The sequence below is a fragment of the Thrips palmi genome, unplaced genomic scaffold, assembly GCF_012932325.1.
Source record: "Thrips palmi isolate BJ-2018 unplaced genomic scaffold, TpBJ-2018v1 HiC_scaffold_5, whole genome shotgun sequence".
In the NCBI taxonomy this organism is placed as follows: Eukaryota; Metazoa; Arthropoda; class Insecta; order Thysanoptera; family Thripidae; genus Thrips; species Thrips palmi.
The window spans coordinates 16380947-16408089 of NW_023144632.1; the positions used below are offsets into that span (position 1 = coordinate 16380947).

Below are 27143 nucleotides of genomic sequence, written 5' to 3' on the forward strand. Positions count from 1 at the left end.
TGAATGAAAAATAATTGTGCTGCTTATTTTGTTACTACTGTACATATTGGTGTTAAAAAATAAAAGAGTCAATTGAATGCATATAATAAAAATATATTCACAAAGAAATTACACACTTCTTAATTTGACAAAAATCAGACTAAGATCCAATCAACAGTGATGTTGAATCTTCACGGCCTGTTCACTAGTGTAGAATATGAAGCATTAGACGGAAGTTGTATAAACTATGCCAAATAAATTGGCAAAAAATTATTACAATGAGGTCATCAGTCAACACAAAACTATGATACACATCATTCTATTAGGTTCATGTGAGGTCATGTGTATTTTCCCCACAAAAAGGAATGATAAATTTCATGAGGTATAGTCTCACAATTTCACATTCTTATCCTACCTCTAAATTAAACCTTATCACAGCATTCAACACTCTTCACATAAATAATACTTTTAGTTATATGATAGATACATAGCAAAGATATCATTCAATCTGCTAGAAGGCACAATGTAATAAACTGATCATAAAACTGAAAGATGCACCAGGTCACCAGGTACTTTCATCTTTCAAAAGAAGAAACAGTGGCAGTTAACATAAAATCATATGCAGTAGCATAAAAAGTTATTAAAATATTGTTTTTCAATTCGGATTCTTGGATTAACACATTTCATCTTGGTCCCATTTTCTCAAGAGAAGCTGCCTTCCCTCCTCAGAATCTTTCATTGTTCCTTGAACAATGTGACTAAATAATGCTAAAGACACTTCCATAAAAAAAAAAAAAAGTTTAAAGGAAGCATTATGAAGCATTAAATGAAGCATCACTCAAAGATAGATGTAACTTTTGCCTGATAAGTCAAGCGCAGTCCTACTAGCATTGTGACATGCATTCCATGGGAAGGGAAACTTTTCATAGTGCAATGTCAAGAGGCAGTTTTTAGACTTTTAAAAGGAAAAGAGAGGAAAAAAGAACTTAAAAATATCTCAAATAATTGACTATATGAAATGCATAATATTCAGACACATGTTATACAATACAATAAGTAACTATCCTGCTCCTTACAGCACCCAAGAGCATTACTGGACTGTTAATAATTACCATAAGCTAACTTACAGCACTTGAAGTGCTTCCCATGCTTGAAGAGTCCATTTTCTGATAAATACTTATGCATATAATTCAAGTCAAATAAACTGATAAGGATTTCCAACCTTAGGTATCTCGATTAGGCAATACACTCAGTGAAAGTTTTCTTCACTGCAGTTCTAGCATAGGGTATGTACGAAATAGAATACCATGTCATTGCAACAGATTGCAAGATGATGAACAGCAGAGCCAATCCAGCATTCTTTAACTGCAAAAGGAAAATATAGACTAATTACCTACATTACAACTGTTTGTACTCGGGGCTCTTATCTTTCAAAGCTTTTTGGTTGAAAAAACATGTTCCCACCTAAGTGGGAAGTAATAAGTGGGAAATAGTACTTACATACAGGGCAGCAAATAGAGTGAGAACAATCATCGAAAGGACCAAAATTGTGGCAATGATTCTTGTAGATGCAAACATCTTCTTCATTTGGTTCACAGGACCCATCAAAAAGCATGTGCTAACAAAACAGAACAAAACATCATTTGATGATATGATTCTGATGTAAAATCACTTTGAAATCACACCTGGAACGGGTTATTGTTTGCAGGTAAGTATTTTAGTGATCAAAGCAATGTCTCCCTCTTACCTGGCCAAAGATGTAATATTTCCGAGGGTGTAGAAAATAGCAAAGACAGCCATTCCTTTGTGTAAAAATAGAGCAATACTGCCAAGCAGCGACAGAAAGATGCCAATTACGAAGCAGATGATAAAACCCTTGATTCTCGTTGACCAACTCAGAGTCGCAGCATCTAAAACCTGAAACAAAAGCAAACGTCAAAACAATGATTAGGAAAATGTTACAAATTATTTCGTGAAAATATTCATAGACTTTTGACATGAGGAGAAAAGACTGAAGTTAAGTACAAGGTTAAATAATTGGAAGGTTACAAGAATGCTGCCTACATACCGGACTGAGGATAGAGTTATCCTCACTGTTGTTATCCTCGCCACTGAGCACCTTCTTTAACTTATCCATGACAAAATTTAAGAGTGGAACCTAGGCCTATACTGAAACTGGGATGGTTCCTGCAAAGAGATAAGATTATTCAAATCAATGCCTTCGAAACCAGTAACCCACGGGCGACGGCGGTTGCTTACGTAATACAACGAACGTTGACGCCAAACAAAGGTAGCAGATAAATCTTTTACCTGTTGCTTGGTCTTGCCTTCAAGTTGGCGTTGTGCTACGCTCCGCGAGCTGATGTCTGTGTCTGAGTCACCTGTTTATTTATGTTGGCGTAGGCAATAGGCGATAAGTAATACTTTTGTTGTTATTTGCGCCAACAGCCTTTTAAAAATGATGAAAACCAAAAGCGTTAAGTCGAGAATCATAGAGGCCGTGCCGTGCCCCCTTACTGCGAATAGCGCAGAACGACCCGTCGACCCGTCCTGTATATAGTTTGTACTGCAAATACTAGTAAATAGACTTCTGCTAGTTTACACTACGCTTTCGTCTGCTGTGCTGTGCCTGTCTTTGCAAAGTGCAATAACATGGTTCTAGCAGATCATAATCGGAAGGAATTCTATGCTGAAATTCTTTCTTTGGAAAAAAAACATTACTGAATAACGTATTTCAGTGGTTTTGGTTCAGCTCGGAGTGTTTCACGTCGAGTGAAGTTCGCTAGGCGCAGCTAGGGGCAGAGTTCATTGCCTCCCCATTTTTCTTTGTTCTTTGTTTATGTCTTCGGTGGACAGGAGGACTCGGTAAATCGTCGGAAGCTTTCGATTTCTAAATGGTTGGTTTAGTCATAATCAGCTAAATCCATTATTTCTAAGTCTCTATTGGTAGAGTTGAGAGAAAAAATTGATTTTTCTATCCTAGGTGGGGTTTTGAAGTTGCTTCAATGTGATGCTAGGCTTCAGCTGTTGTTAAATATTTCCAAATTCTGAGTTGTATTAATTTTGGCATTCATGTAGACCTTGATGATATGCTTTTTCCATACAACCTCCAACTCATAAAGTCATGCCGAAACTGAAATTATTTTTCCGTGCATTGCAGGAAGACTCCGAGACAACAAACTTAAACTATGCAGATAGCTTACTTCCAACGTGTCTTCTTCAGAGTTTATGCCAACTATGGAGATCTGCCACATTTTGTGATGTTGTCCTGGTGGCAGAGGGAAGGGAAATAGCAGCACATAAAGTTGTTCTTGCCGCAGCTTCCTCATATTTCAGGTAATGTGATACAATTTGCAAAATAATTGTCTTGGAGTATTTAAAACTAGCTCCTTCTTGATACTTTCAGAACTATGTTCACTTGCCAATTGCGAGAGGCTTCAGAAAGTAGGATTGAAATGCATGAGATTTCGTTTCATTTACTGGAAGAAATCGTAAACTTTTTCTACACAACTGAGCTGAAGGTATGTACCAGTAATTATCAAATGAGGTTAATGTGAGTGATCACTCGACTTTCTCTCTGTCTGACATATTAAGTTTGTGGTTTTCCAGGTTACTGATGACAATATATATGAACTTATGTCGGTGGCTGATATCTTACAACTTTCATCAGTTGCCAAAGCTTGTGCCTCCTTCTTAATGAGCTCTTTGAGTCCTTCCAATTGCCTATCAGTACTAACTGCTGCCACCTTTCACTGTGGTTACTATGACTTGATAAACGATGCTGTTCGTTTTGCAAGAAAAAACCTAGCAAGTGTAGCAAAAGGAGAAGAATTCTTGTCTGCCCCAGCTGATGTACTTCTTCAAGTTTTCCAAGGCCAAGTACTAAACATTCCAGATGAAGGGTTTCTTCTGAAGGTAGTCAAAGTTAAATTTTGTGAATCCATTCATATTCATTAGTTGTTAAGCCCTGTTCAAACTCCTTGTTCAAACTTCTTATCACTCATATTCAGATTATTGTTGCCTGGGTTAAACATGACCCTACAAATCGGCTCAAGGATTTAGACAGGCTTTCATCAGCAGTACATCTGCTCCAAGTGCCCATGGAGACTCTTGTCATAACGAAACAAGAGAGCATTGTTGAAAATGCAAATCTTCAGCATCAGATTAAACACACAATCAATACCATTCTTGAAGAAAGGTATGATACAGATGTAAGAGCCAAATGGGCAACTGGGTACAAAGAAAACTCACGGCGAATGCTACGGTTCTGTGATGACCAGGAAGTGAGTATAGAGTTTGTTTAAAATTTTTCCTTACCATTGAACGCTTTTTTGAATAACTACTAAATAAATTTAACACTTTTCATCCTCAGGTACTTCTTGCTCTGGGAGGCGAATCTTGTGGTATGGCTCTGGGGAGTGTAGAATGCATAACATTGGGCTATGATAATTGGAAATGTGAAATACCCACTGCTATGAAGACTGCAGGGGGGGCTTGTGAAGACACGAAGGTCATTCCTCCCATGCAGACCCCTCGCAGCTTTTTTGGGGTCTGTTGTTCTGATGATAAGATTTATGTTGCTGGTGTGTATTTTTATTATTCCCATTGCGTTATGGTCTTCACTTTATCCTTCTCTCTCATTCTTTGGCTTATGTCTGTTTGCTGTAGGTGGTTCTACACCTTCATCTGCGATAAAAACTGTTGAAGTTTTCAACTTTACTAAAAATCAATGGACATATCTTCCCCCTCTTAGAGAAGCTTTATCAGGTATCAGGATGGCTCTATGGAATGGTCAACTTGTTTTGACTGGAGGGCAGTATGCCGATCTAGCAGAGAATTCCTTTTCGGTAAGTGCTGCCTTTGTAGCATAATGTTTTTTTTTTGTTTTTTTTTTCAGCAAAAGGTGTTGGTTTTTAATTGTCTTGTTTTTTAAATCTGCAGTATTTAGATGAAAAATCTGCTTCCTGGAAAGATTATACACCAATGAGTACCAATCGCTCGTTTCATGGTCTTATCAATGTTAGTGGAGTATTGTATGCAATGGGAGGAAAAATAGGTAGGTAAAAGTCTTTAAAAAAATAAAACAAAAAAAGGGTTTTCGAAATATTATTTTTAAATGCTCTAAGTCAAATGCATTTTTATATTTGCAGAAGACAACACTGTTTTAAGGTCCATGGAACGCTATGACTATAATGAGAAAAAATGGTTTTCACTTGCCCCAATGCATGAGCAAAGATATGACTTTGGATGTGTGGCTGTTGGCAATTTTATTTATGTTGTTGGTGGTATTGGTGGTGACCAAAATCATTGGCTGAGGTCTGTGGAGAGGTAAGATCACTATTTGAATACACTGCGTAACAATTTTTACTTCCAGTTTTTCTCCAATCTAAAATGATTGTATTTACTTCTGCTTAGGTATGACACACTCACAAATCAGTGGTTCATCATGGCACCAATGCCATATGCTCGTGCTAGTTTTGGGATTTCTGTTGTGGACGGTCGTATTTATTGTGTGGGAGGTTACAATGGAGTGAATTTTACCAACACTGTTGAGAAATTTAATCCTCGCACCAACAGGTAATGCTTCCTTCATACATTTTTGTACAGTAAGAATTAAAAAAGACCAATTTTGAGGGAAAAAATAATTGCAGGTGGCATTGTGTGCAAGCAATGCTAAATCGTAGATATGGAGTTGGGGCAGCCACCCTCCGAGTTCCTGTCATATCACGCGAAGAAACATGATGCCAGCTGCCTCGGACCAGAGACCCTCTCATTTCGTCTTTGGCTCGAAGGCCCGTGACATCTTTCACATAGATCAAGATCTGGCTATCTGCTTCTTTATGATTGGTTGAACCATGACCAATTAGACTTCTCTGTGCCACAAACTTCAAATTATGTTTTACGCTTAGTGATTTTTCCAAAGCACTAACTTGATAACTTAAAATTAATTTTGTGTGTTAGAATGGCAGCATTGCACAAAAACATGAAAAAAAATGGGAAAAAAAGTCAACTGGTTACTTTAACTTTAAGGATAGATATCCAACTGAACTACCTTAATTCTCTATAGGTGTGTACAAACAAAATAGTTGAATATTTGTGCTATTTGAGAAAATAATTTTATTTGCCAATTGATCTCTCCTTGTTGCTGTCCCTTTTTTTTAAAGAAATTCTAACAAGGACTCTTTACATCCACTTCTCATTAAATGAACTAAAAGCAAGCACAAGGTTTTGTGTTGTAAGAATGCAAGTACCATTGTAATATTTCTGTTTGCATGGATAAATCATGAAATTTTCAAAATCCATGTACGTTTGTTCTTTTGGACTATGCCAATTTTGTCTGTGATTCTTGTTTTGGAACTAGCTGGACTTTCTAGAATAATTGTTTGTTATGTTATGTTTGTAAATACAAATTATATTATCAGATATATGTATTACGAATAAAGTCCCACTTTATTAAGAGTATTTGTGGTTCTAACTGAATATACTTCCAATAGTTACTTTCAGCCATGGATAAGAGAAATAGGAGCCTTGGGGAATCCTCAAAAGGCCTCCTTGTGTGGAAAAGTCATTTAAACAACAAACAAAATTTGTTTCAGTGCTTCTCACACATAGAGTAATATTCCACAGCCGTTTCAACTAATTATGAGATTGTCAACGAAAAGGCAAGGCAAAAGGTACATCACATTCCATTTTTTTCTTTTTTTTTTGAGGGGGGGAGGGGCTTTCAGCTGAAAATTTGAGACAGCCATAAATGTTGTGCATGAAGGATGAAAGGGATTGGCGCTACAGGTGTAGTCTTGTCAAATTAAAAGCACTCTCTACACTGCGAAGTAGCAGTAAAATATTTAATTCACAGTATAAAACAATGCTTCCACTACAAAGCAAAGAACGAGTTGAGTAACTAATGCACCAATATGGCGTCTTCATTTCTCCTTGCGTTTCGTCACAGTGGCCGGCGAGCGGCTGGGACCTGCCTCCTTGACTAGGAACACTTTCTAAACTGGACATTTACTTCCCTCGGCTTCTCGAGCGCCTGCGCGGTAGGCAGTCCCGTTGCACAGACTCGCTGAGCGGGCTTGCCTACGTCGGGTCCTCAGGCGCTTGCCAAGCTTGCCAAGCTTGCCTAGCTAGCTCAACCCAGATGGACGTTACAATTACAATCACGTTCAACAACAAGTCCCACGACCAACAAATTACCAACACTTCAATAATAGCGAGTGTATTTTCTGTTACATTTAGGTTCTAAGTCGATAGAAAATTAAAAACTACAATGTCAGAAGACAAAATTGGTTTCATTCTGAACTATTGGTTAGGACTACTATTAATGCTCAAAATTTGATTAGCAAATCCATCTAGGAAGGTGTGTCGCATCCATATACATTGCAGGAAACAAGTTCTAAGAGACTTACAAATACAATAAATAAGTACTCCATCCACACGGTCACAATATTTACATCACCAACAGCCCTATTATACATATCACACACATTCACACACACTGTCACTTTACACACCACAGAGCTCGCACACTCGCATTACATTGACACATATCTACAGGCGTCGTTTCGTTCCAATCTCTCTGAGCCCTTCGTGCTTCGTGCCGCCTCCGCGACTCCGCGACTCCCCCGAAAGAGCGAGGCCCCATCCGCCCGGCCAGGCCGACCAGGCCCAACTCCAGACGGCCAGACAGCGACACGCCGCGGCCTGGCCACTGGCCGGCCTGGCGTGCCAAGCCTGGCCAAGCCTCGTTCCAGTGCCGACGTCCGTCTCACGGCAGAAACGGTTCCTGGTTTCCCAGGAACTCCCTGGAAACCGCCTATGTCGTTACTTCAAGCTAACTGGGAAAACCCAGGAGCCGTTTTTGCCTAACTTGCACCCGATGAGTTCACTGAAAAACCAAACGTGGTCTGGACCACACCAACCGGTGTGGTCAAATGGGTGCCATTTTGACCGCATCAGTTGGTGTGGTCTAGACCACGTTTTGGTGCGTTTGGTGTGATCATTGCATGGAAAGACCGCACCAAACGTGGTCTAGACCACACCAAACGTGGCCAAACGTGGTCTAGACCTAGACCACACCAACTGATGCGGTCAAAATGACACCCATTTGACCACACTAGTGGTGTGGTCTAGACCACGTTTGGTTTTTCAGTGTATGGTCGGTGCGTATCGCTGGGGGGCTCTTCGCTCCGCTCGGATCGGGACGTCCCGGTGTCTTTCGCGCCCCGGGTCTCGGCGATCGAAGGATCGAAGATCGAAGGAGGTCCGGTGCGGTGTACCGGCTCTGCTGAAGCTGAAGCCCCGGTTCGCCGGGTCCCCACGGGGACTCCCCGCGGTGCCGGCGCGGTCACGGGCAGTTCTTGGAGCGCTGCTGGAAGCGCCGCATGCGCGCGTGCCACTCCTCGCGCCACTCGATGACGGCCGAGTGCCTGCCCGCCGTGAGCCCCGGCCGGGCCGCGTGGCCGGCGTGGCCGTCATGCTCCTGGCCCAGCAGCAGGTACGACCGGCCCGTGTGGATGCGCGGGCAGTTGCAGTTGAGGTCGCTGACGCGCACCCACAGCGACATGGAGCCGCGCCGCAGCCGGGAGTCCCTGGCCTTCTTGAACACGCTGTGCACGGCCAGGGTGTACTGCACCCAGTCGCCCGACACGGCCTCGCGACCCACCACCTCGCCCATCAGCGCTGCAACAGAAGGGAACCACGTCAAACGAACTCACCCAAAAGCCCCTTTTCAGGAAACCGAACGTCTCTGGATCAGCCAGGCAGCCCGAAATTCATTTTCAACTTTCTGCTGTACAAGGCGAGGGAAAGCTGGGAAAGCAACATTTTGGGCAAATGAATGAGCAACCCATCGTCTCACGCTTCCTCATCTCAACTAGCGTCACGGGAAAGTCATTTTTACACCAAATAGAATGTGCCAAAGACCACTCGGCGCCAGGAATCTGATTCTTAGGCCCATAGCAACGTTCCATATGAATTTCAGACCTGAGGTGGTGACCATTTTCGTCGAAAAAAAAGCTTAGGCATATACATCATGGTTTTTCACGTTTTGGGCAAAGAATTGAAAGCGGTCCAAATTTGAGTATGCTGTGCTGGAACACTCCCTCAAGTCTCCTAACACAATTTCAAGGACCACTTCGGCCCTAAATGGTCTTATTTTTGGCGAAAAAGTGGAATGCTTTGAGCGAACTCCACAAGAGTTGGACGTTTGGGTCTACGAAATCTATGTCTAGTGCCCAATTGCCTTTGGTTCATGGTGTGAAAATGGGATTCCCGTGACGCTAGTTGAGTTTTGGATTCCAAAGCGAGTTACTTTAACTATTTGGCCGAAAATGCTGCTCCGCCCTGGTCCACCCTGGCTTGGGGGTGCATTGCTTTTCTTGGGTTGGATTCCGTCCGGACTCACCGTAGTCACGCTTGCAGTACTTGCTGAGGTTGAGGCGCTTGCTGCTCGCTGTGCACTTGCCGCAGCGATCTGAAAGAACCAAGACAGAAGAACGGACATGAGAACGAGACAGAACAAGAACCGAAGGCAACCGCAGCCCGTAGCGTCAGCCTTCGGAGCATTCGCGGGCACCGATTGACGCCGACGCCCTCAGTGCCGCAGCACCTCACGAAGGCCGCGAGGCAGATAAGCCTTCAGGCAACTCTTGAGACAACTCTTGAAGCAACCTCTGGTGCAACCTTTCAGACAAACCTTCAGACAAACCTTCAGACAAACCTTCAAGCAACCTTGAGGCATTGCCAGGCAACCATTGAGGTAACCTCTTAGGGCAAACGGTCAGGCAATGAGGCAACCCTTCAGACAACCATTGCGGCAACCAGGCAACCTTTTAGGCAAACCCTCAGGCACCTTCAGGCAAACTTTTCAGACCAACCTTGTGCAGGATGCAGGGCGCGCGATGCAGGGCCGTGCAATCCCTTTCCAGTTCGCACCTCGCTAATGGGGCTCCCAGCAGACTGATTCCGAGGAGCGTTTTCGTCGCTCCGTCTCTCTCGCACTTATAAAGCTCTCCGATTAGGTGCGACGGAGACGGAGCGACGAAACCGGCTGCTGGACGCCCTGCGGCCGAGCCTGCGGCTGGGCACGGGGGAACGCGGGGACGTCCCGTTGGGAAAAGTCGGGAAAAGTTTCGCGTTTATTCGGCTTTATTCCCGCGGCCGGCAGGCTGATTCGGAACGGCGCTGTCGTCGCTCTGTCTCTGTCTGTCTCTCGGGGCGTGCCCCGCGTACCGTGGGGGTGGGAGGGAGACAAGAACGCGACGAAACACTGCGGTTCGGAGCGGTTCGGGGTCGCTCTTCGCGGCGCAGCGCCCGGCGGATTTGGATCGGGTTTGGGGCACCAACGCACTAACGGAGCAGCCAGGAAGCAGTGCGCCGCAGCCACGAGGGCCAAGGGGTCGGCGGCAGCGACTTGCCCTCAGGGGAAGGCACAGAGAGAGAGAGAGAGAGAGAGAGAGAGAGAGAGAGAGAGAGAGAGAGAGAGAGAGAGAGAGAGAGAGAGGGGGGGGGGAGAGAAGGGCCCGGACGCCGTGCTGCATTTTAATCAGACTGGATGATGGGTTAATGAGATATGGATCTGTGATTAACTCGGAGGCACGGCGCGGGCGCGCGAGCTGAAATGGAGCATCATCACTCTCGCCCCGGAGGTGACAAACTGGGCTGGGAGCAAGGTCGACGAGTCTGCGTCTGTGTGAGTGTGTCTGTGTTGAGTAGGGTGTGTGTGTGTGTGTGCGCGCGCGAGTGTGCGTGGTTTGTGTACCACACGTGTTGGCGCGCCGGTCCTGGCCGGGCCACGCCGCGACCAAACACCCTCGCGATGGCGCTCGCGATGCACTGCAAGGCGGACGTGCCGTTCAGGGAGGCGCCGCGGAGCGCCGCGGAGCAACACAGTGAAACACCCTCGCGATGGCGCTCGCGATGCACTGCAAGGCGGACGTGCCGTTCAGGGAGGCGCCGCGGAGCGCCGCGGAGCAACACAGTGAAACACCCTCGCGATGGCGCTCGCGATGCACTGCAAGGCGGACGTGCCGTTCAGGGAGGCGCCGCGGAGCGCCGCGGAGCAACACAGTGAAACACCCTCGCGATGGCGCTCGCGATGCACTGCAAGGCGGACGTGCCGTTCAGGGAGGCGCCGCGGAGCGCCGCGGAGCAACACAGTGAAACACCCTCGCGATGCGCTCGCGATGCACTGCAAGGCGGACGTGCCGTTCAGGGAGGCGCCGCGGAGCGCCGCGGAGCAACACAGTGAAACACCCTCGCGATGCGCTCGCGATGCACTGCAAGGCGGACGTGCCGTTCAGGGAGGCGCCGGCGGAGCAACACAGTGAAACCCCTCGCGATGCGCTCGCGATGCACTGCAAGGCGGACGTGCCGTTCAGGGAGGCGCGCGGGGCCCCCGGAGCACACAGTGAACACCTCGCGATGCGCTCGCGATGCACTGCAAGGCGGACGTGCCGTTCAGGGAGGCGCCGCGAGCAACCAGTGAAACACCCTCGCGATGGCGCTCGCGATGCACTGCAAGCGGACGTCGTTCAGGGAGGCGCTCGCGATGGCGCTCGCGATGCACTGCAAGGCGGACGTGCCGTTCAGGGAGGCGCCGCGGAGCGCCGCGGAGCAACACAGTGAAACACCCTCGCGATGGCGCTCGCGATGCACTGCAAGGCGGACGTGCCGTTCAGGGAGGCGCCGCGGAGCGCCGCGGAGCAACACAGTGAAACACCCTCGCGATGCGCTCGCGATGCACTGCAAGGCGGACGTGCCGTTCAGGGAGGGGGGGCCGCGGAGCAACACAGTGAAACACCCTCGCGATGGGGCTCGCGATGCACTGCAAGGCGGACGTGCCGTTCAGGGAGGCGCCGCGGAGCAACACAGTGAAACACCCTCGCGATGGCGCTCGCGATGCACTGCAAGGCGGACGTGCCGTTCAGGGAGGCGCGCGGAGCGCGCGGAGCAACACAGTGAAACACCCTCGCGATGGCGCTCGCGATGCACTGCAAGGCGGACGTGCCGTTCAGGGAGGCGCTCGCGATGGCGCTCGCGATGCACTGCAAGGCGGACGTGCCGTTCAGGGAGGCGCCCCGGGCGGATGGAGCGCTCGCGATGCACTGCAAGGCGGACGTGCCGTTCAGGGAGGCGCCGCGGAGCGCCGGGGGAGCAACACAGTGAAACACCCTCGCGATGGCGCTCGCGATGCACTGCAAGGCGGACGTGCCGTTCAGGGAGGCGCTCGCGATGGCGCTCGCGATGCACTGCAAGGCGGACGTGCCGTTCAGGGAGGCGCCGCGGAGCAACACAGTGAAACACCCTCGCGATGGCGCTCGCGATGCACTGCAAGGCGGACGTGCCGTTCAGGGAGGGGGGCCCGCCCCCGCGATGGCGCTCGCGATGCACTGCAAGGCGGACGTGCCGTTCAGGGAGGCGCCGCGGAGCGCCGCGGAGCAACACAGTGAAACACCCTCGCGATGGCGCTCGCGATGCACTGCAAGGCGGACGTGCCGTTCAGGGAGGCGCCGCGGAGCGCCGCGGAGCAACACAGTGAAACACCCTCGCGATGGCGCTCGCGATGCACTGCAAGGCGGACGTGCCGTTCAGGGAGGCGCCGCGGAGCGCCGCGGAGCAACACAGTGAAACACCCTCGCGATGGCGCTCGCGATGCACTGCAAGGCGGACGTGCCGTTCAGGGAGGCGCCGCGGAGCGCCGCGGAGCAACACAGTGAAACACCCTCGCGATGGCGCTCGCGATGCACTGCAAGGCGGACGTGCCGTTCAGGGAGGCGCCGCGGAGCGCCGCGGAGCAACACAGTGAAACACCCTCGCGATGGGGCTCGCGATGCACTGCAAGGCGGACGTGCCGTTCAGGGAGGCGCCGCGGAGCGCCGCGGAGCAACACAGTGAAACACCCTCGCGATGGGGCTCGCGATGCACTGCAAGGCGGACGTGCCGTTCAGGGAGGGGGGGCCGCGGAGCAACACAGTGAAACACCCTCGCGATGCGCTCGCGATGCACTGCAAGGCGGACGTGCCGTTCAGGGAGGCGCCGCGGAGCGCCGCGGAGCAACACAGTGAAACACCCTCGCGATGCGCTCGCGATGCACTGCAAGGCGGACGTGCCGTTCAGGGAGGGGGGGCGCCGCGGAGCAACACAGTGAAACACCCTCGCGATGGCGCTCGCGATGCACTGCAAGGCGGACGTGCCGTTCAGGGAGGCGCCGCGGAGCGCCGCGGAGCAACACAGTGAAACACCCTCGCGATGCGCTCGCGATGCACTGCAAGGCGGACGTGCCGTTCAGGGAGGCGCCGCGGAGCAACACAGTGAAACACCCTCGCGATGGCGCTCGCGATGCACTGCAAGGCGGACGTGCCGTTCAGGGACGCGCGGCCCGGCGGAGCGCCGTACTGAAGGGGGTGCCGCAGGGAGGGGGAGAACACAGTGAAACACCCTCGCGATGCGCTCGCGATGCACTGCAAGGCGGACGTGCCGTTCAGGGAGGCGCCGCGGAGCGCCGCGGAGCGCCGCGGAGCAACACAGTGAAACACCCTCGCGATGCGCTCGCGATGCACTGCAAGGCGGACGTGCCGTTCAGGGAGGCGCCGCGGAGCGCCGCCGAGCGCCGCGGAGCAACACAGTGAAACACCCTCGCGATGGCGCTCGCGATGCACTGCAAGGCGGACGTGCCGTTCAGGGAGGCGCCGCGGAGCAACACAGTGAAACACCCTCGCGATGCGCTCGCGATGCACTGCAAGGCGGACGTGCCGTTCAGGGAGGCGCCGCGGAGCGCCGCGGAGCAACACAGTGAACACCCTCGCGATGCGCTCGCGATGCACTGCAAGGCGGACGTGCCGTTCAGGGAGGCGCCGCGGAGCGCCGCGGAGCAACACAGTGAAACACCCTCGCGATGCGCTCGCGATGCACTGCAAGGCGGACGTGCCGTTCAGGGAGGCGCCGCGGAGCGCCGCGGAGCAACACAGTGAAACACCCTCGCGATGCGCTCGCGATGCACTGCAAGGCGGACGTGCCGTTCAGGGAGGCGCCGCGGAGCGCCGCGGAGCAACACAGTGAAACACCCTCGCGATGCGCTCGCGATGCACTGCAAGGCGGACGTGCCGTTCAGGGAGGCGCCGCGGAGCAACACAGTGAAACACCCGAGGGAACACCCTGCGCGACATGGAGCTCAATTTCCACCGCGAGAAAGTTGGTTCATTTGTCCAGCTCCGGCCAGCCGCCTTTCATTACGAGAATAAATTCCAGTTTTACGATTCCCCCGACGAAAGCCCCGGCCTTCCCATCCCAATGACCGCCGCGGCTTGATAGGAATAATATTCAGGCTCCTCCGCGACGCGGGATAGAGAGTGAGAGTGACAGAGAGAGAGAGAGAGAGAGAGAGAGAGAGAGAGAGAGAGAGAGAGAGAGAGAGCACGCGCGAGGGAGAAGTTTAATCTGCGCCCCGAAATCTTTTCTAAACCAATTAAAATATGAAACCGCAGCGTTCTGTCGCCGGGCCCGGCGATTGTTCGATTAAATTTATGTTTTCTTCCGCACGCGACGAGAGAGAGAGAGAGAGAGAGAGAGAGAGAGAGAGAGAGAGAGAGAGAGAGAGAGAGAGAGAGAGAGAGAGAGGAAGATGAGGCGTCCGATCGGGCGAGCCGGGAGAAGAAGAAGACCGTCTGGCGTCTGCCCTGCCCCTCCCGGTTGTCCCGGCCCGGCACCCATTTTGATCCCGCCCTCATTTTTTGCCCAGACGAGCAAACAAATCGGAATGGATTTGTTGCCATCACGACGCCTGTGTGGGGTCGGAAGGTACGAATAGGGCGAAAGGGCCACGCCACTGCGAAGGGCAAAGGGCCCGAAGCGGGGATCATAATCAGAGGGGAAAAGTTGAGGGAAGAGCCATTTACCGGGAATGGAGGGCCATATCGAGGTTTACGAAAGCAGCGCCTCCAGGCCGCGTGTGTCTCTGTCTCTGTCGCGCCGCCGAGCCTGCCGAATCCCTCGGCGTCCTCGTCGTCCTCGTCTCGGTGCCGGGCCATCACTCAGCGAAACAGCCCCCGCCCCGCCACGCCGCGCCCCGCCACGCCCCGCCACGCCGTGCTGCAGGCCAAATTCACCGGAAACGCAGCGACATCGCGCCCGCCTCCGAGAAGTACGCCAAGGTGCGCCCCCGCGGTGCCCCGTCGTGTCTTTTTCCTCTCCCGGGCCCTCGAGTCCGTCGCGCTGCCGGTGCAGCCCCCTAGCGGGGCGCGGCGGGGCGGGCAAACTTGTTCTCGTCGGCGCCGCAGAGGTGTGCTTGGGGGCGAGAGGCCGTGCTCGGGGGCGAATGAGGGCAAATGCCGCGCAAACGGCGGCCAAAGTGACAGCGGCACGGCCGCAACGCCGCCAGGCCGCCGCGCGCATTTGGCCGGGAAATGGTGCAAGTTGGCCGCACGGTGGGCCGAAAGGCCGGTGGAGGCGGCCAAAACTCTAGACGCTGTTCGAGCTCCAGAGTCACCAAACGGGACTCGAACCGAACGTGTGACCCCACCAATGGATTCCTCGTGTGGAGAGCAATCCATTGGTGGGGTCACACGTTCGGCTCGAGTCCCATTCAGCGACTCTGGAGCTCAAAACGCGTCTGGGAGTTTGAGCACCTCCACCGGTCTACCGGCCCACCGCCTCGGCACGCCCCATGAGTGAGAGAGAGACAGGGCGACACCACCGCCTCGGCACGCCCCATGAGTGCGAGGGAGACAGGGCGACACCACCGCCTCGGCACGCCCCATGAGTGCGAGAGAGACAGGGCGACACCACCGCCTCGGCACGCCCCATGAGTGCGAGAGAGACAGGGCGACACCACCGCCTCGGCACGCCCCATGAGTGCGAGGGAGACAGGGCGACACCACCGCCTCGGCACGCCCCATGAGTGCGAGGGAGACAGGGCGACACCACACGGAAAAAAAGGATTAGTTGTGACAACTAACATGTTAGTTGAAAAGCGTCCAAAGAAGATTTTAGTTTTCACGACTAAAAGTTTGCTGCTCGAACGAATTTATAAGTTGAAACGACTAAAAAACTACAGTTGGCTCAAGGATAAAGTTGATTATTCCTACACTATGTTAGTTGTGAGGATTAACACGAGCGTCACGGAAGAAAATAAACCACGCACAGAAAAAAGTCTGCGGCGGGAATCGAACTCAGGACCTTTCGTTTGTCAATCAGAGACGCTGCCCACTGCGCTGCGGACATTCTTAGGAGACCCGACTTTCGGGCGATGATTTAATCGTCGCTTGTCCTAGCATCGGTCAGTTTGCTGTATCAGCGTCATTGGGCATTCTCCCGCTATCAGCTCACCACAGCGGAGTGGATAGCCTCAGCAGCTCTCAGATCACAGATTCCGCGATACCCGCTGAAGGTTTTTCTTATACGAAGCTTATTTTCTCTCGTGACGCTCATGTTAGTCATCACAACTAACATATTGTTGGCACAATCAACTTTATCCTTGTACCAACTTTAATTTGTTAGTTGCTCAAACTAATATTATTGCTCCTGCAGCAAACTTTTAGCCGCAGCAACTAAAATCTTCCTTGGACGCATTCCAACCAACATGTTAGTTGTTACAACTAATCCTTTTTTTTCCGTGCACCGCCTCGGCACGCCCCATGAGTGCGAGGGAGACAGGGAGCCTGCTCCTTGGAAGATGGAACATCGCGCCAGGGGAGCAGTGGCGTGTTTTTGAAAACCGCCTGCATAAAACGAAACGCAGAGTAAACTTTCGAGTGAGAAAAGCGAAAAGTGAGCAGGGAAAAGTTAGAAACAGGCACGCACCAGCATGAGGAAGCGCGACAAGACAAGGCGAGGCGAGAGGTAGCGTCAGCGGAGACTGCTGCCGAGGGCCCTTTTCGTGGCTCTGTCTCTCTCGCACCTGTACGGGAAGACCCGTGCGAGTGCGAGAGAGACAGAGCCACGAAAAGGGCCCTCGGAGTCACCAGTGTGCAGGGTAGCGCCGCGCAGCCGGAGAGCGATGGCAGATGGAAGCGTGCGCCTGACACACGTCACTCCTGCAACCTCCGCCATCCTGAGACCCCGAGACTCCGAGGCCGGGGGCAATAACACGGGCATTGACGCACACAGACGCACAAACAGAAGCTCTCTCTCTCTCTCTCTCTCTCTCTCTCTCTCTCTCTCTCTCTCCCTCTCTCTCTCTCACACGCGCGCGCGCGCAGAGGGCGCGTATATACCGCGGCAAAGTTGATGCTGCGCCCTGCGCCAAGCCCTTCGCACCCGCGCCCTCCCGCCTCCTGGATCGTAAATTCAATATCCAGGTAGATTTGATTAGGCGGCCGTGGATGCCTCGGCTCCAGCCCGGCCCGGCCCTGCCCCGCCCCGGCCTGCTTTGCGTCTGATTGTGTCGTGTCGCACTCCTGCGCTCCGCCGCCCTATGCCGCCCTGCCGCCTTGACCCATCGCTGCTGCCTGGCGGGGGAAGGCGCCACCGCCTTTGCTTTGCTATGCCCCTCGCTCCCCTTGGCGTGCATGCGCCTCTCGCAGCTGTTGTTGTTGTTGTTGCTGTTGTTGTTGTTGCTGTTGTTGTTGTTGCTGTGGTGGTGGTCGTGGTGGTCGTGGTGGCGTCGCGCGCGCGCGCCAATGCAAAATGGCAAAATCAGGAAATTTCATATCTTTCCCCCACTCTTTCTTTTTCAGAATAAGTTCTCCTGGGCAAAGTAGACTATAAGTGAAGTGTGACAGCCGCGTATGTGGATTCTTGTTCGCAAAAGCGAAACTGATGATTTGAATCCGGGATCCGCGGTGCAGTATCTAGTTCGCTCCCTTTACGAAGGCCCCGCCATGCAGCCCGCCCGGTTTCCGGTGGATGCAGCTCGAGGTTCGGCGAGGCTGGCTGCTTCAAGTTAGCGGCGCTGCCTTGGCGCTGCCACGCCTCCGCGCCGTTAAGGACGGGGCCGTTTAATTGGCCGTAAAAGTGACGTAAAACAAGATTCGAAGCAAGCGCTGCGCTGCGGAGTGTTGCAGCCTGGGACAGGCCTGGGACAGGCCTGGGACCACACCGCGCGCCGCCGAGCGGAGCACCGGGCACGACCACGACGACGACGAGGTGCTCGGGGGCGAGCAGGGCAGCGGCGCGGCCTTGACCGGCGGAGACACTATGTCCATGCAGCCCCGCGTCACACAGTGGGCCGGAAGACCGGCGACGGCGGCCAAAACTCTAAACGCGTTTCGGGCTCCCGAGTCGCTAAACAGGACTCGAACCGAGCGTGTGACCCCACCAATGGATTCCTCGTTCGAAGACCAATCCATTGGTGGGGTCACACGTTCGGTTCGTGTCCCATTTAGCGACTCTGGAGCTCGAAACGCGTCTAGAGTTTTGGCCGCCTGCGCCGGTCTTATGACGTGTGCGTGCTACTATTCTCTGAGAAGCGACAACGCTTGTAGGCTCAGCCGCGGCGTGCGCTGCGATTGGTTGGTTCAGCCGAACGAGGCGTCCCGAGTTCTTCGAGCCAGCGCGCCAAACGCCTCAGGGACCAGCCAGTCCGAGGCCCCGGCTCGGCAGCTCCGGCCCCGGGCAGTTTAAAGTGACTTCTTGCTCGTTTCCGGTGTGTCGGCGCGGTGCGGCGCGGTGCGGCATGCTGCCACCGCGGTGCCGCGGGAAACAAGGAGCAAGGAGAGAGGAAGGCGGGGGATAACAGTTTGCGAGACAACGAGTTTCGGAGAAACAAAACAAAAAATTGGGGAAGAAAAAAAAAGAAAGGGAAGCGCCGCATAACTAGGTTCCAAATCCTATCAAAGGACGCAACAAACAAGGGGACATGTCGCGGCGGCAGGGAGGAGGCGGCGTGGGGGTCGCGACATCGCATCGCATGGCCATGACGATGGCCCGGAAAAATATAACGACATCAAAAGGGAAACATGGACCGAGTGGAAGGACGTAACGTTCGTTACGACGTGATCGCAGGGGCTGGCCTTGCAGGGAAGGTTCGTGCCTCTGTGTGTGTGTGCGTGAGTGCGCGCGCGCTTTTCGCGTGTGCTTGTGTGTAAGCGTGTGTTTGTGTGTGTTTGACCGCGGTCGTTCGGTACGTGCCTCTGGCGGTGGTCTGGTGGGATAAGGAGCGGAATCAACTAATTTCCTTTCTTCCCCCATTTCTCTCTCTCTCTCTCTCTCTCTCTCTCTCTCTCTCTCTCTCTCTCTCTCTCTCTCTCTCTCTCTGTGCGGGGGTGGGCCAGTCAGCGGGCCTGCACCCCTCAGCGATACAAACCACCGCCGGGTAGAAAAAACAACAACAAAAACGAAAACAGGAGAGAAAATGTCGCTTTATCTCGGGCACTTCAAAACTCCGACTCTCCCCTCCACGACACACATACATACATACACACACACACATCCATACATACATACATACATACATACACACATACACCCATGAGAAGTCTTTACAGCCCCGTGATCCCGTGATGGCTACCGTATCCGCTCATTAGCGAAAACAATCATTTTATTATTAATTAATTATTTTATTGTCCGAGTCGTTCGCCATGGCGTATCACAGCCCGTAGACACACTCCACTCCGGGGGGAGCCGAGAGCGATTGGACTGGCGGCGAGAAAAAGAAGACAAGAAGGGCCCTTCGTGCAATTTTTGTGGTGTGGGTCCATGAGACCAGAACCTTGGGTCGGTGACGCTCGAAAAAGGACGCATACACTGTGAAACCAAGTGTGGAGTAAATATCCACACTTGGACGAGTGGAGTCTGCACACTGTGCCAAGTGGCTCACGGAGCCCCTTTTCTCTACACCCAAAAAAAAATGACTTCTTGGATCAAGAAAAATTTAACTTTTCTTGCGACCATGGTTTTTGCAAGAAAATTTTTCTTAATCCATTTTTTGCTTGAATAAAGAAAATTTCTCTTGTGTCAACACTCTACCAAAAATGTCCTGTCAATGCCGTTAATTTATTACCAGTTTTCACTGTAGGTCAATTCACAGCGTTTACTGTGATCTGCTCACGCGATTCACTGTGATCTTGTTCACGGTGTTCACTGTGATCTAGTTCACAGTAAACACTGTGAGTTTGACGCCGCTGAGCACCGAAGTGCTGCAAATCAGGCTCCAATTCACGGCGTTTACTGTGGCCAGATCACAGTGAACACTGTAACCGAGATCACAGTGAACGCCGTGAACTAGTTCACAGCAAACGCCGTGAATTGCATAACAGCAAACATTGGTAATAAATTAACGGCGTTTACAGGACATTTTTTGTTGAGTGAAGATCATTTTTCTTCCAAAACCAAGAAAATCAAAAATCAAGAAACCATTTTTTTGGGTGTAGCCGTGAAGAACTGCACACTTTGAAGAGTGAAGGCTGCATTCGAATAAAGTGCGGAGGCCGCTTTCCACGTGAGGAGATCTCTCTACTCTCGGTTTCACAGTGCACTTCCTGCCTTGCTAGAAAGGTGTTCGCTACACTGGTGCACAAACCTGAGGCCGTCTCCTCGCTGGTGGGCTCCTCCTCGTCCTCGTCCACGGCGGCGGCCTCGGCCTGGATCACCGACACCTTGGGAATCCCTGCAACATCAAAGCTATTTGGACCTCTTGCATCTAGAAAAACTCACACTTTAAAAACAAAATTAAAACAACGAAAACAAAAGACAAAACAACGCCGGAGGAGTTGGATTGGGAGCGATACTGACTGACGCAGGGCGCGATGTGCGAGCGGCTCTGCTGGTAGCCCCTGGCGCACCGGTTGCAGGTGGTGCCGGTCACGCCGTCCTTGCAGGGGCACTGGCCGCTCGTCTGGTTGCACGTCTTGCCCGAGGCGCCGATCGGGTGGCAGTCGCACGCTGCAACAGACAACAACAACGGGTCAGACAACATCAAGTCAAACGACAGCAAGAGTAAAGGGACGAGCGGCGATACCCCCCGACTGCGGAAGAAACGTGGGGTAGCGCCGCCGGTTCGTGGGAACTGGCGCAGTCACCCCTCTGTAAGTGGCTGAGGGCGAGGGCGGGACGCGCCAAAGGAATCGCCGGGTGTGGATACAGCAGCGTGACCCCGCCCCGCCCCGAGGTCGTTTACAGAGCCATAATTATTCAGGGGTTATCTAACTACACGGTGGAAGGCCAGAGGGACACGCGGTGGCGCCACGGCCGGGCCACGGCGGGCCGAGGCAGGGCAAGGCGGGGCCAGGAAAGGTTCGGGCGGGGAGTGGAGGCTGATGATGAAGTGCCGGGGGAAGAGCGGCAGAGTATCGGCAGTACTTTCGCAGGAGAGCACCAACATGATGCAGGGCCTGGGCATCGACATGACCATCATAGGGATGATCCTCTGCCGATTCAGGCCCGTCCAAGCAGTTCATGTTCGAACGGCGCCGGCGGGCAAAAGTCCAGAAGCGTTTGGAGCTCCAGTCACTAAAAACGGGCCTTGAACCGAGCGTAAAACCCCACCAATTGATTCCTCGTTCGGAGAGCAATCCCTTGGTGGGGTCACACGTTCGGTTCGAGCACCACTTAGCGACTCTTGAGCTCAAGGTACGTCCGGGATTTCGACCGCCGCCACCGGTCATCTGACCCACTGTGTTAGCCGAGCCCGCGTCCACCCTCAATCTCTCCATCCAGCACCCACAGGCCGAAGCCCGACGCGCTGCCTCCGATTTTCGCGTTGCCTCCGAATGGCTGGCCGTAAAATCAAAATGCAAATTCCCGGGGTGCGCCTCGCGCCCCGCGGCCTCCAGGCCCGCCTCGAGGAAGAGGGAGAGAGAGGGGAGGGGCAGAGGGAGAGAGAGGGGAGGGGCAGAGGGAGAGAGAGGGGAGGGGCGGAGGGAGAGAGGAGGAAAGAGACGCCTCGGCAAATAAAGACGCTCCGAGATATCTCGACTGGGGCGCGATCCAGCAGGGCAGGGCGCGGCAAGGAGGACCAACCTCCCGGGTCCGCCGCACGCCCACGACGACCACAACGTCAGTGTTGCCACCGAAGCAGGCCCGAATTCCCACGAGGTGTCGGAAGGGTCGCCAACCGTAGCCAGCCCAACTACGTAATATCTGGACTTTGCTCTCGAGAAACAGTTGCCGCGGGTTGAAGTTAACGACCCTCTCGACGAAGTGGTGCACCGAGGGGAATTTTTGCCCACTTAAGTTGCGACACACGGTAGAAACGGAACCTGTTTTTCCCAGGAAGCCTATGGTAAAGAGATAGGCGATTTCCAAGGGGTTCCTAGGAAAACCAGGAACCGTTTCTACCGTGCACTGGACGACCTCCACGAGCTCTTCAGGGCGACCGAAACTCCTTTCCCTATTCTGGCCTGGTCCAACGCATCAGCCAGATTGTATTGGAAGACTTCGGTGAATGGTTCAGTCGGCGATAAGCTTGTGCACGGTTAGACTTGGTCCTGAAAGATTCAGGACCGTAACGCGTCCCTGAGGTAGCCGGACACCCGTTTCCAGGACGGGAGTGGCGAAATTCAACCAGTTTGCCGTTTGGTCCTGGAAACGGGTGTCATTGGCGACGTTTGTCACCCGTTTCCAGGACGGTTCGGAATGTTTGGGGCTCTCGGTCCTGGAAACGAGTCTCGGCGGGCCCAAGACGCCGAAGTAAGACCAGTTCGCACCTGGTAGCTTGCACACTGAACTACATTGTACCGCTGGGCAATGATGCGCCATTCCCGCAGTGCGTTTCATGGAAAAAATCGGCAGCAAAAAGTGGCAATACGAAAGTCTCAAGGAGACCCGCCGATCAGCTTCGGTGTTCTTATGGGAACCGGGCCTTCATCCGACGCATCCCTGCCGCGCAATTCGACAGATTAGTGGAGTTCGTATTGGGCTGGCCCACCCGAAGTGCGCGCGGTTTCTGTGGTACAGTGAGAGTCCAGATTCAGAGGCCTTACCTCAGAGGGGTCACATTGGGTATTTGAACCCGCGACCCCGAGTGCCGAGTCTAGTCAACTCCTCTACCCTGACCGCTCAGCCACCGAACCAGCTTGTCGGCGGCGATGTGGCAACTCCTCTTGAGCTGCCGTTCGAGAAATCTGGTCCCGAAAAAAGGGTACCTGGAGCGGTCTCGAACCCGGGACCTGCCGCTTCCCACATCATGCTCTTAACCACTGAGCCACCGGGACGCCATGGCACCCGCCCTGCCTGCGCAGGTACCCAATCTTCTGTGGATATACCTCCCCAAGCAATTGGTCGCCGAAAAAATTGTGTATACTACCGGTCCCGAACCCGGGACCTCCCGCTTCCCGCGACATGCTCTTAACCGCTGAGCCACCGGGCCGCCATGGCACCCGCCCTGCCTGCGCAGGTACCCAATCTTCTCTGGATATACCCCCCAAGCAATTGGTCACCGAAAAAATTGTGTATACTACCGGTCCCGAACCCGGGACCTGCCGCTTCCCACATCATGCTCTTTACCACTGAGCTACCGAAGGACCATGGTGCTCGCTCTGCCAGCGCTGGTACTCAATCCTCTCCGGATAGACCTCCTCTAGAAGTTTGTTGCCGTTGCCGAAAAATTTGCTCATGGCACTAGTCTCGAACCCGAGACCTGCCAGTCAGGATCGGAGCACTCTAACCACTGCGCCACCAGTTTGCTATGAGCGCCGCCCTCCTAGCGCCGAACTTATAATTTGTCCAGCATCAAGCAAGATGGGTGGCTATTCAAGTTTGGCGCTAGGTGGGTGGCGTGCATAGCAACCTGATGGCGCAGTGGTTAGAGTGCTCCGATCCTGACTGGCAGGTCTTGGGTTCGAGACTGGTGCCATGAGCAAATTTTTCGGCAACGGCAACAAACTTCTTAAGGAGGTCTATCCGGAGAGGATTGAGTACCAGCGCTGGCAGAGCGAGCACCGTGGTCCTCCGGTAGCTCAGTGGTAAAGAGCATGATGTGGGAAGCGGCAGGTCCCGGGTTCGGGACCGGTAGTATACACAATTTTTTCGGCGACCAATTGCTTGGGGGGGTATTCCCAGAGAAGATTGGGTACCTGCGCAGGCAGGGCGGGTGCCATGGCGTCCTGGTGGCTCAGTGGTTAAGAGCATGTCGCGGGAAGCGGGAGGTCCCGGGTTCGGGACCGGTAGTATACACAATTTTTTCGGCGACCAATTGCTTGGGGGGGTATATCCAGAGAAGATTGGGTACCTGCGCAGGTAGAGCGGGTGCCATGGTGTCCCGGTGGCTCAGTGGTTAAGAGCATGTTGTGGGGAGCGGCAGGTCCCGGGTTCGAGACCGCTCCAGGTACCCTTTTTTCGGGACCAGATTTCTCGAACGGCAGCTCAAGAGGAGTTGCGACATCGCCGCCGACAAGCTGGTTCGGTGGCTGAGCGGTCAGGGTAGAGGAGTTGACTAGACTCGGCACTCGGGGTCGCGGGTTCAAATACCCAATGTGACCCCTCTGAGGTAAGGCCTCTGAATCTGGACTCTCACTGTACCACAGAAACCGCGCGCACTTCGGGTGGGCCAGCCCAATACGAACTCCACTAATCTGTCGAATTGCGCGGCAGGGATGCGTCGAATGAAGGCCCGGTTCCCATAAGAACACCGAAGCTGATCGGCGGGTCTCCTTGAGACTTTCGTATTGCCACTTTTTGCTGCCGATTTTTTCCATGAAACGCACTGCGGGAATGGCGCATCATTGCCCAGCGGTACAATGTAGTTCAGTGTGCAAGCTACCAGGTGCGAACTGGTCTTACTTCGGCGTCTTGGGCCCGTCGAGACTCGTTTCCAGGACCGAGAACCCCAAACATTCCGAACCGTCCTGGAAACGGGTGACAAACGTCGCCAATGACACCCGTTTCCAGGACCAAACGGCAAACTGGTTGAATTTCGCCACTCTCGTCCTGGAAACGGGTGTCCGGCTACCTCAGGGACGCGTTACGGCCCTGAATCTTTCAGGACCAAGTCTAACCGTGTGAGTGCGTGACCATTGGGAGTGTGAGTGTTCGAACAAGTACGCGACTTGGTCAAACTTGAATCTATTGTTTTCCAGTTGGGAGAACAAACGTCTGCCAGTAAGGAATGAATGAATATTTGTTTCCAGTTCTCGCTTGCCAGCGTGGCTCGGGGATTGTGTGTGTGCAGTACTCATCCCGTTTCCGCTCCGACTGCACGTGCCGATACACTGGGTCCGTGCCGCCGTCCGCACCAGACCGCGCCGAGGGCCGAGGGTCCGAAGGTGACGGAAATTGTTCGTTAGTTCGGTACCAATACCACCTGCCCGCCGCCACGCTGGCACACCATATTGACTGGCTTTATCGTTATCCATTTCTTCATCCGAGGCCCGGCGAGATGATTGCATCCGTCGTGCAGGAATGAGCCGAGCCAGCCACGCACAGTGCCAGAAGACCAGTGGAAGCGGTCAAAACCCCGGATGCGTTTTGAGCTCCAGACAGAGTCGCTAAGTGCGACTCGAACCGAACGTGTGACCCCACCACTGGATTGCTCTCCGAACGAGGAATCCATTGGTGGGGCCACACGCTCGGCTCGAGTCCTGTTTAGCGACTTTGGAGCTCAAAACGCGTCCAGAGCATCGGCCGGCGGCGGTTCCGCTGGCCAGGCACAGCACGGCATAGCACGGCCCCTTGCGGCTCGCGGCAGGCAGTCCTGGACGCAGCCATGGCGCGCGGGGCTGCCTAGCCGCCGCAGCCGCAGGCGCTCAGGGTCGGGTCCATTTGCCTCACCACACGAACCAGCACACTCGCAACCATCAAACTGAGAGAAGAAACTACCTCCTCGAACGAGACTAATCGACGCCTCACCCTGGCCGGGTCCATGGCTGGGTCCAGTTACCCCCTCCCCTCCCCGGCCATTTTTTCTGTGGCCGTCGCGAACGTCATGTCTCGGCCGCCAGTCGGGCCCACATGACACACACTCACACGCACGCACACACTCGCAATTTTTTCTTTATTTTATTTCCTGTCCCGTCTGTCTGCGTGGCGCGCCGCGGCGAGGCGGGCGAGAGTTTCTGACACCTCTGCTGGCGGGCTGGCCGGGCCGAGACGTGACCACACGGCCAAATATCCATGCGGTCTTGCAAGCTGGCAGTCCCTGGCAGCAGGCCGAGAGTCGCTTTCGTCGCTCCGTCTCTCTCGCACTCACGGGGCGTCCCGTATGGGTGCGAGAGAGACGGAGCGCTCTGGCTTGCGAGCTCGGCATTCCCAGGATTCGCCGTGTCAAAATTTTTCTTGAAGCAGGCGGGTGGCTGGGCACTGCTGCGCTGGCCACGCTGGCGCACGCGTCGCCCTCGCGTCGTCCGGTTCGCGTTTCGCGTCGGAAAAAGAGGCAGAAAAAGAGAACGTAACGAGGAAAAGGCGAGAGATGAATTAAAGCAGTGACACTTTGGGGACACCGCCACCGCCGCCATCTGCGTGCATACGGTGAGCCGAGGCAGGCGAGACACAGTGGGCCAGAACACCGGTGGAAGCGGCCAAAAACTCAAGACGCGTTTTGAGCTCCATAGTAGTTAAATAGAGCACGGACCGAGCGTGTGACCCCACCAATGGGTTCCTCATTCATAGAGCAATCCATTGGTGGGGTCACACGCTCGTTTCGAGTCCTGTTCAGCGACTCTGGAGCTCAAAAACACGTCCGGAGTTTTGACCGCCTCCGTCTTCTGGCAAATCAACTGTGTGAAGCCGTGAAGCAGCACGCCTGCATGCCGCACGCTTCATGCGAGTTGCAGTGGACCAGCGCGGCGGCCAGCCCTCCGCTGCATGATTCAACAATGGCAGTGGTCCTGGACGTTTTTTCGTTCCGCTTCGCTCCGACCGGGGCCAACTTGTATTCGCAATGCATTCGAAGTGCCGAGGCCGAGGCTTTCGGCTTTTGAGGTCACCGCCGTGCTCGGCCGCTCGGCCCTGCTCGGCCCTTCCCCGGCCCGCCATCGGGGCAGCCATTTCGGACGGGGCGGCCACCTCGGGGCCGCTGGGGGCCGCTGGGGCGAGAGGCGGGCCGGGGCCGTGTGGGGCGGACGACAAGCAGTACCACGCCAGTGACAACGGGCCAGATGATCCTATCTGCGTCGCGGCGTTGCGTTGCCGGACCACAGCACCCTGGGCCCCGCACAGTGGGCCAGAAGACCGGTGGAGGCGGCCAAAACTCCGGACGCGTTTTGAGCTCCAGAGTCGCTAAGAGGGACTCGAATCGAACGTGTGACCCCACCAATGGATTGCTCCGTCTCTCTCTCTCTCGCACCAAGACA

The 27143-nt window shown here is 53.6% G+C and overlaps 3 protein-coding genes across 5 annotated transcripts in view; 1 reads left to right on the forward strand and 2 right to left on the reverse strand.

The window, feature by feature from the left end:
- Positions 1–77: 77 nt before the first annotated feature.
- On the reverse strand, positions 78–2499 carry LOC117650255 (vesicle transport protein SFT2B). 3 transcript variants are annotated; one of them, XM_034393522.1, is made up of 5 exons: positions 2361–2499; positions 2048–2166; positions 1727–1896; positions 1480–1597; positions 78–1344 (listed from the first exon to the last, which is right to left on the reverse strand). In XM_034393522.1, exons 2-5 carry the CDS (start codon positions 2114–2116, stop codon positions 1216–1218), a joined length of 486 nt encoding a protein of 161 aa, XP_034249413.1. In that variant the 5' UTR covers positions 2117–2166; positions 2361–2499; the 3' UTR covers positions 78–1215. The 3 variants fall into 3 exon arrangements, with proteins under 3 accessions (XP_034249413.1, XP_034249412.1, XP_034249411.1); XM_034393521.1 differs by having other exon boundaries at positions 2290–2463; XM_034393520.1 differs by having other exon boundaries at positions 2239–2463.
- A 41-nt stretch (positions 2500–2540) lies between these two features.
- Positions 2541–6441, forward strand: LOC117650254 (kelch-like protein 5). The gene is made up of 11 exons (XM_034393519.1): positions 2541–2876; positions 3140–3315; positions 3386–3500; positions 3589–3894; positions 3990–4262; positions 4352–4562; positions 4648–4826; positions 4921–5035; positions 5130–5307; positions 5395–5556; positions 5631–6441. The coding sequence occupies exons 1-11, from the start codon at positions 2874–2876 to the stop codon at positions 5719–5721; spliced, it is 1809 nt and encodes a 602-aa protein (XP_034249410.1). The 5' UTR covers positions 2541–2873; the 3' UTR covers positions 5722–6441.
- Positions 6442–8081: 1640 nt separating this feature from the next.
- The window catches only part of LOC117651217 (netrin-3-like), a gene marked incomplete at its 5' end in the record, with an annotated part of 104077 nt that continues 85015 nt past the window's right edge, over positions 8082–27143 (reverse strand). The window contains 4 exons of the mRNA XM_034395031.1: positions 8082–8661; positions 9386–9454; positions 20438–20524; positions 20650–20799. Coding sequence (XP_034250922.1) covers positions 8327–8661; positions 9386–9454; positions 20438–20524; positions 20650–20799 — 641 coding nt within the window. The remainder of the gene's footprint in view (positions 8662–9385; positions 9455–20437; positions 20525–20649; positions 20800–27143) is intronic.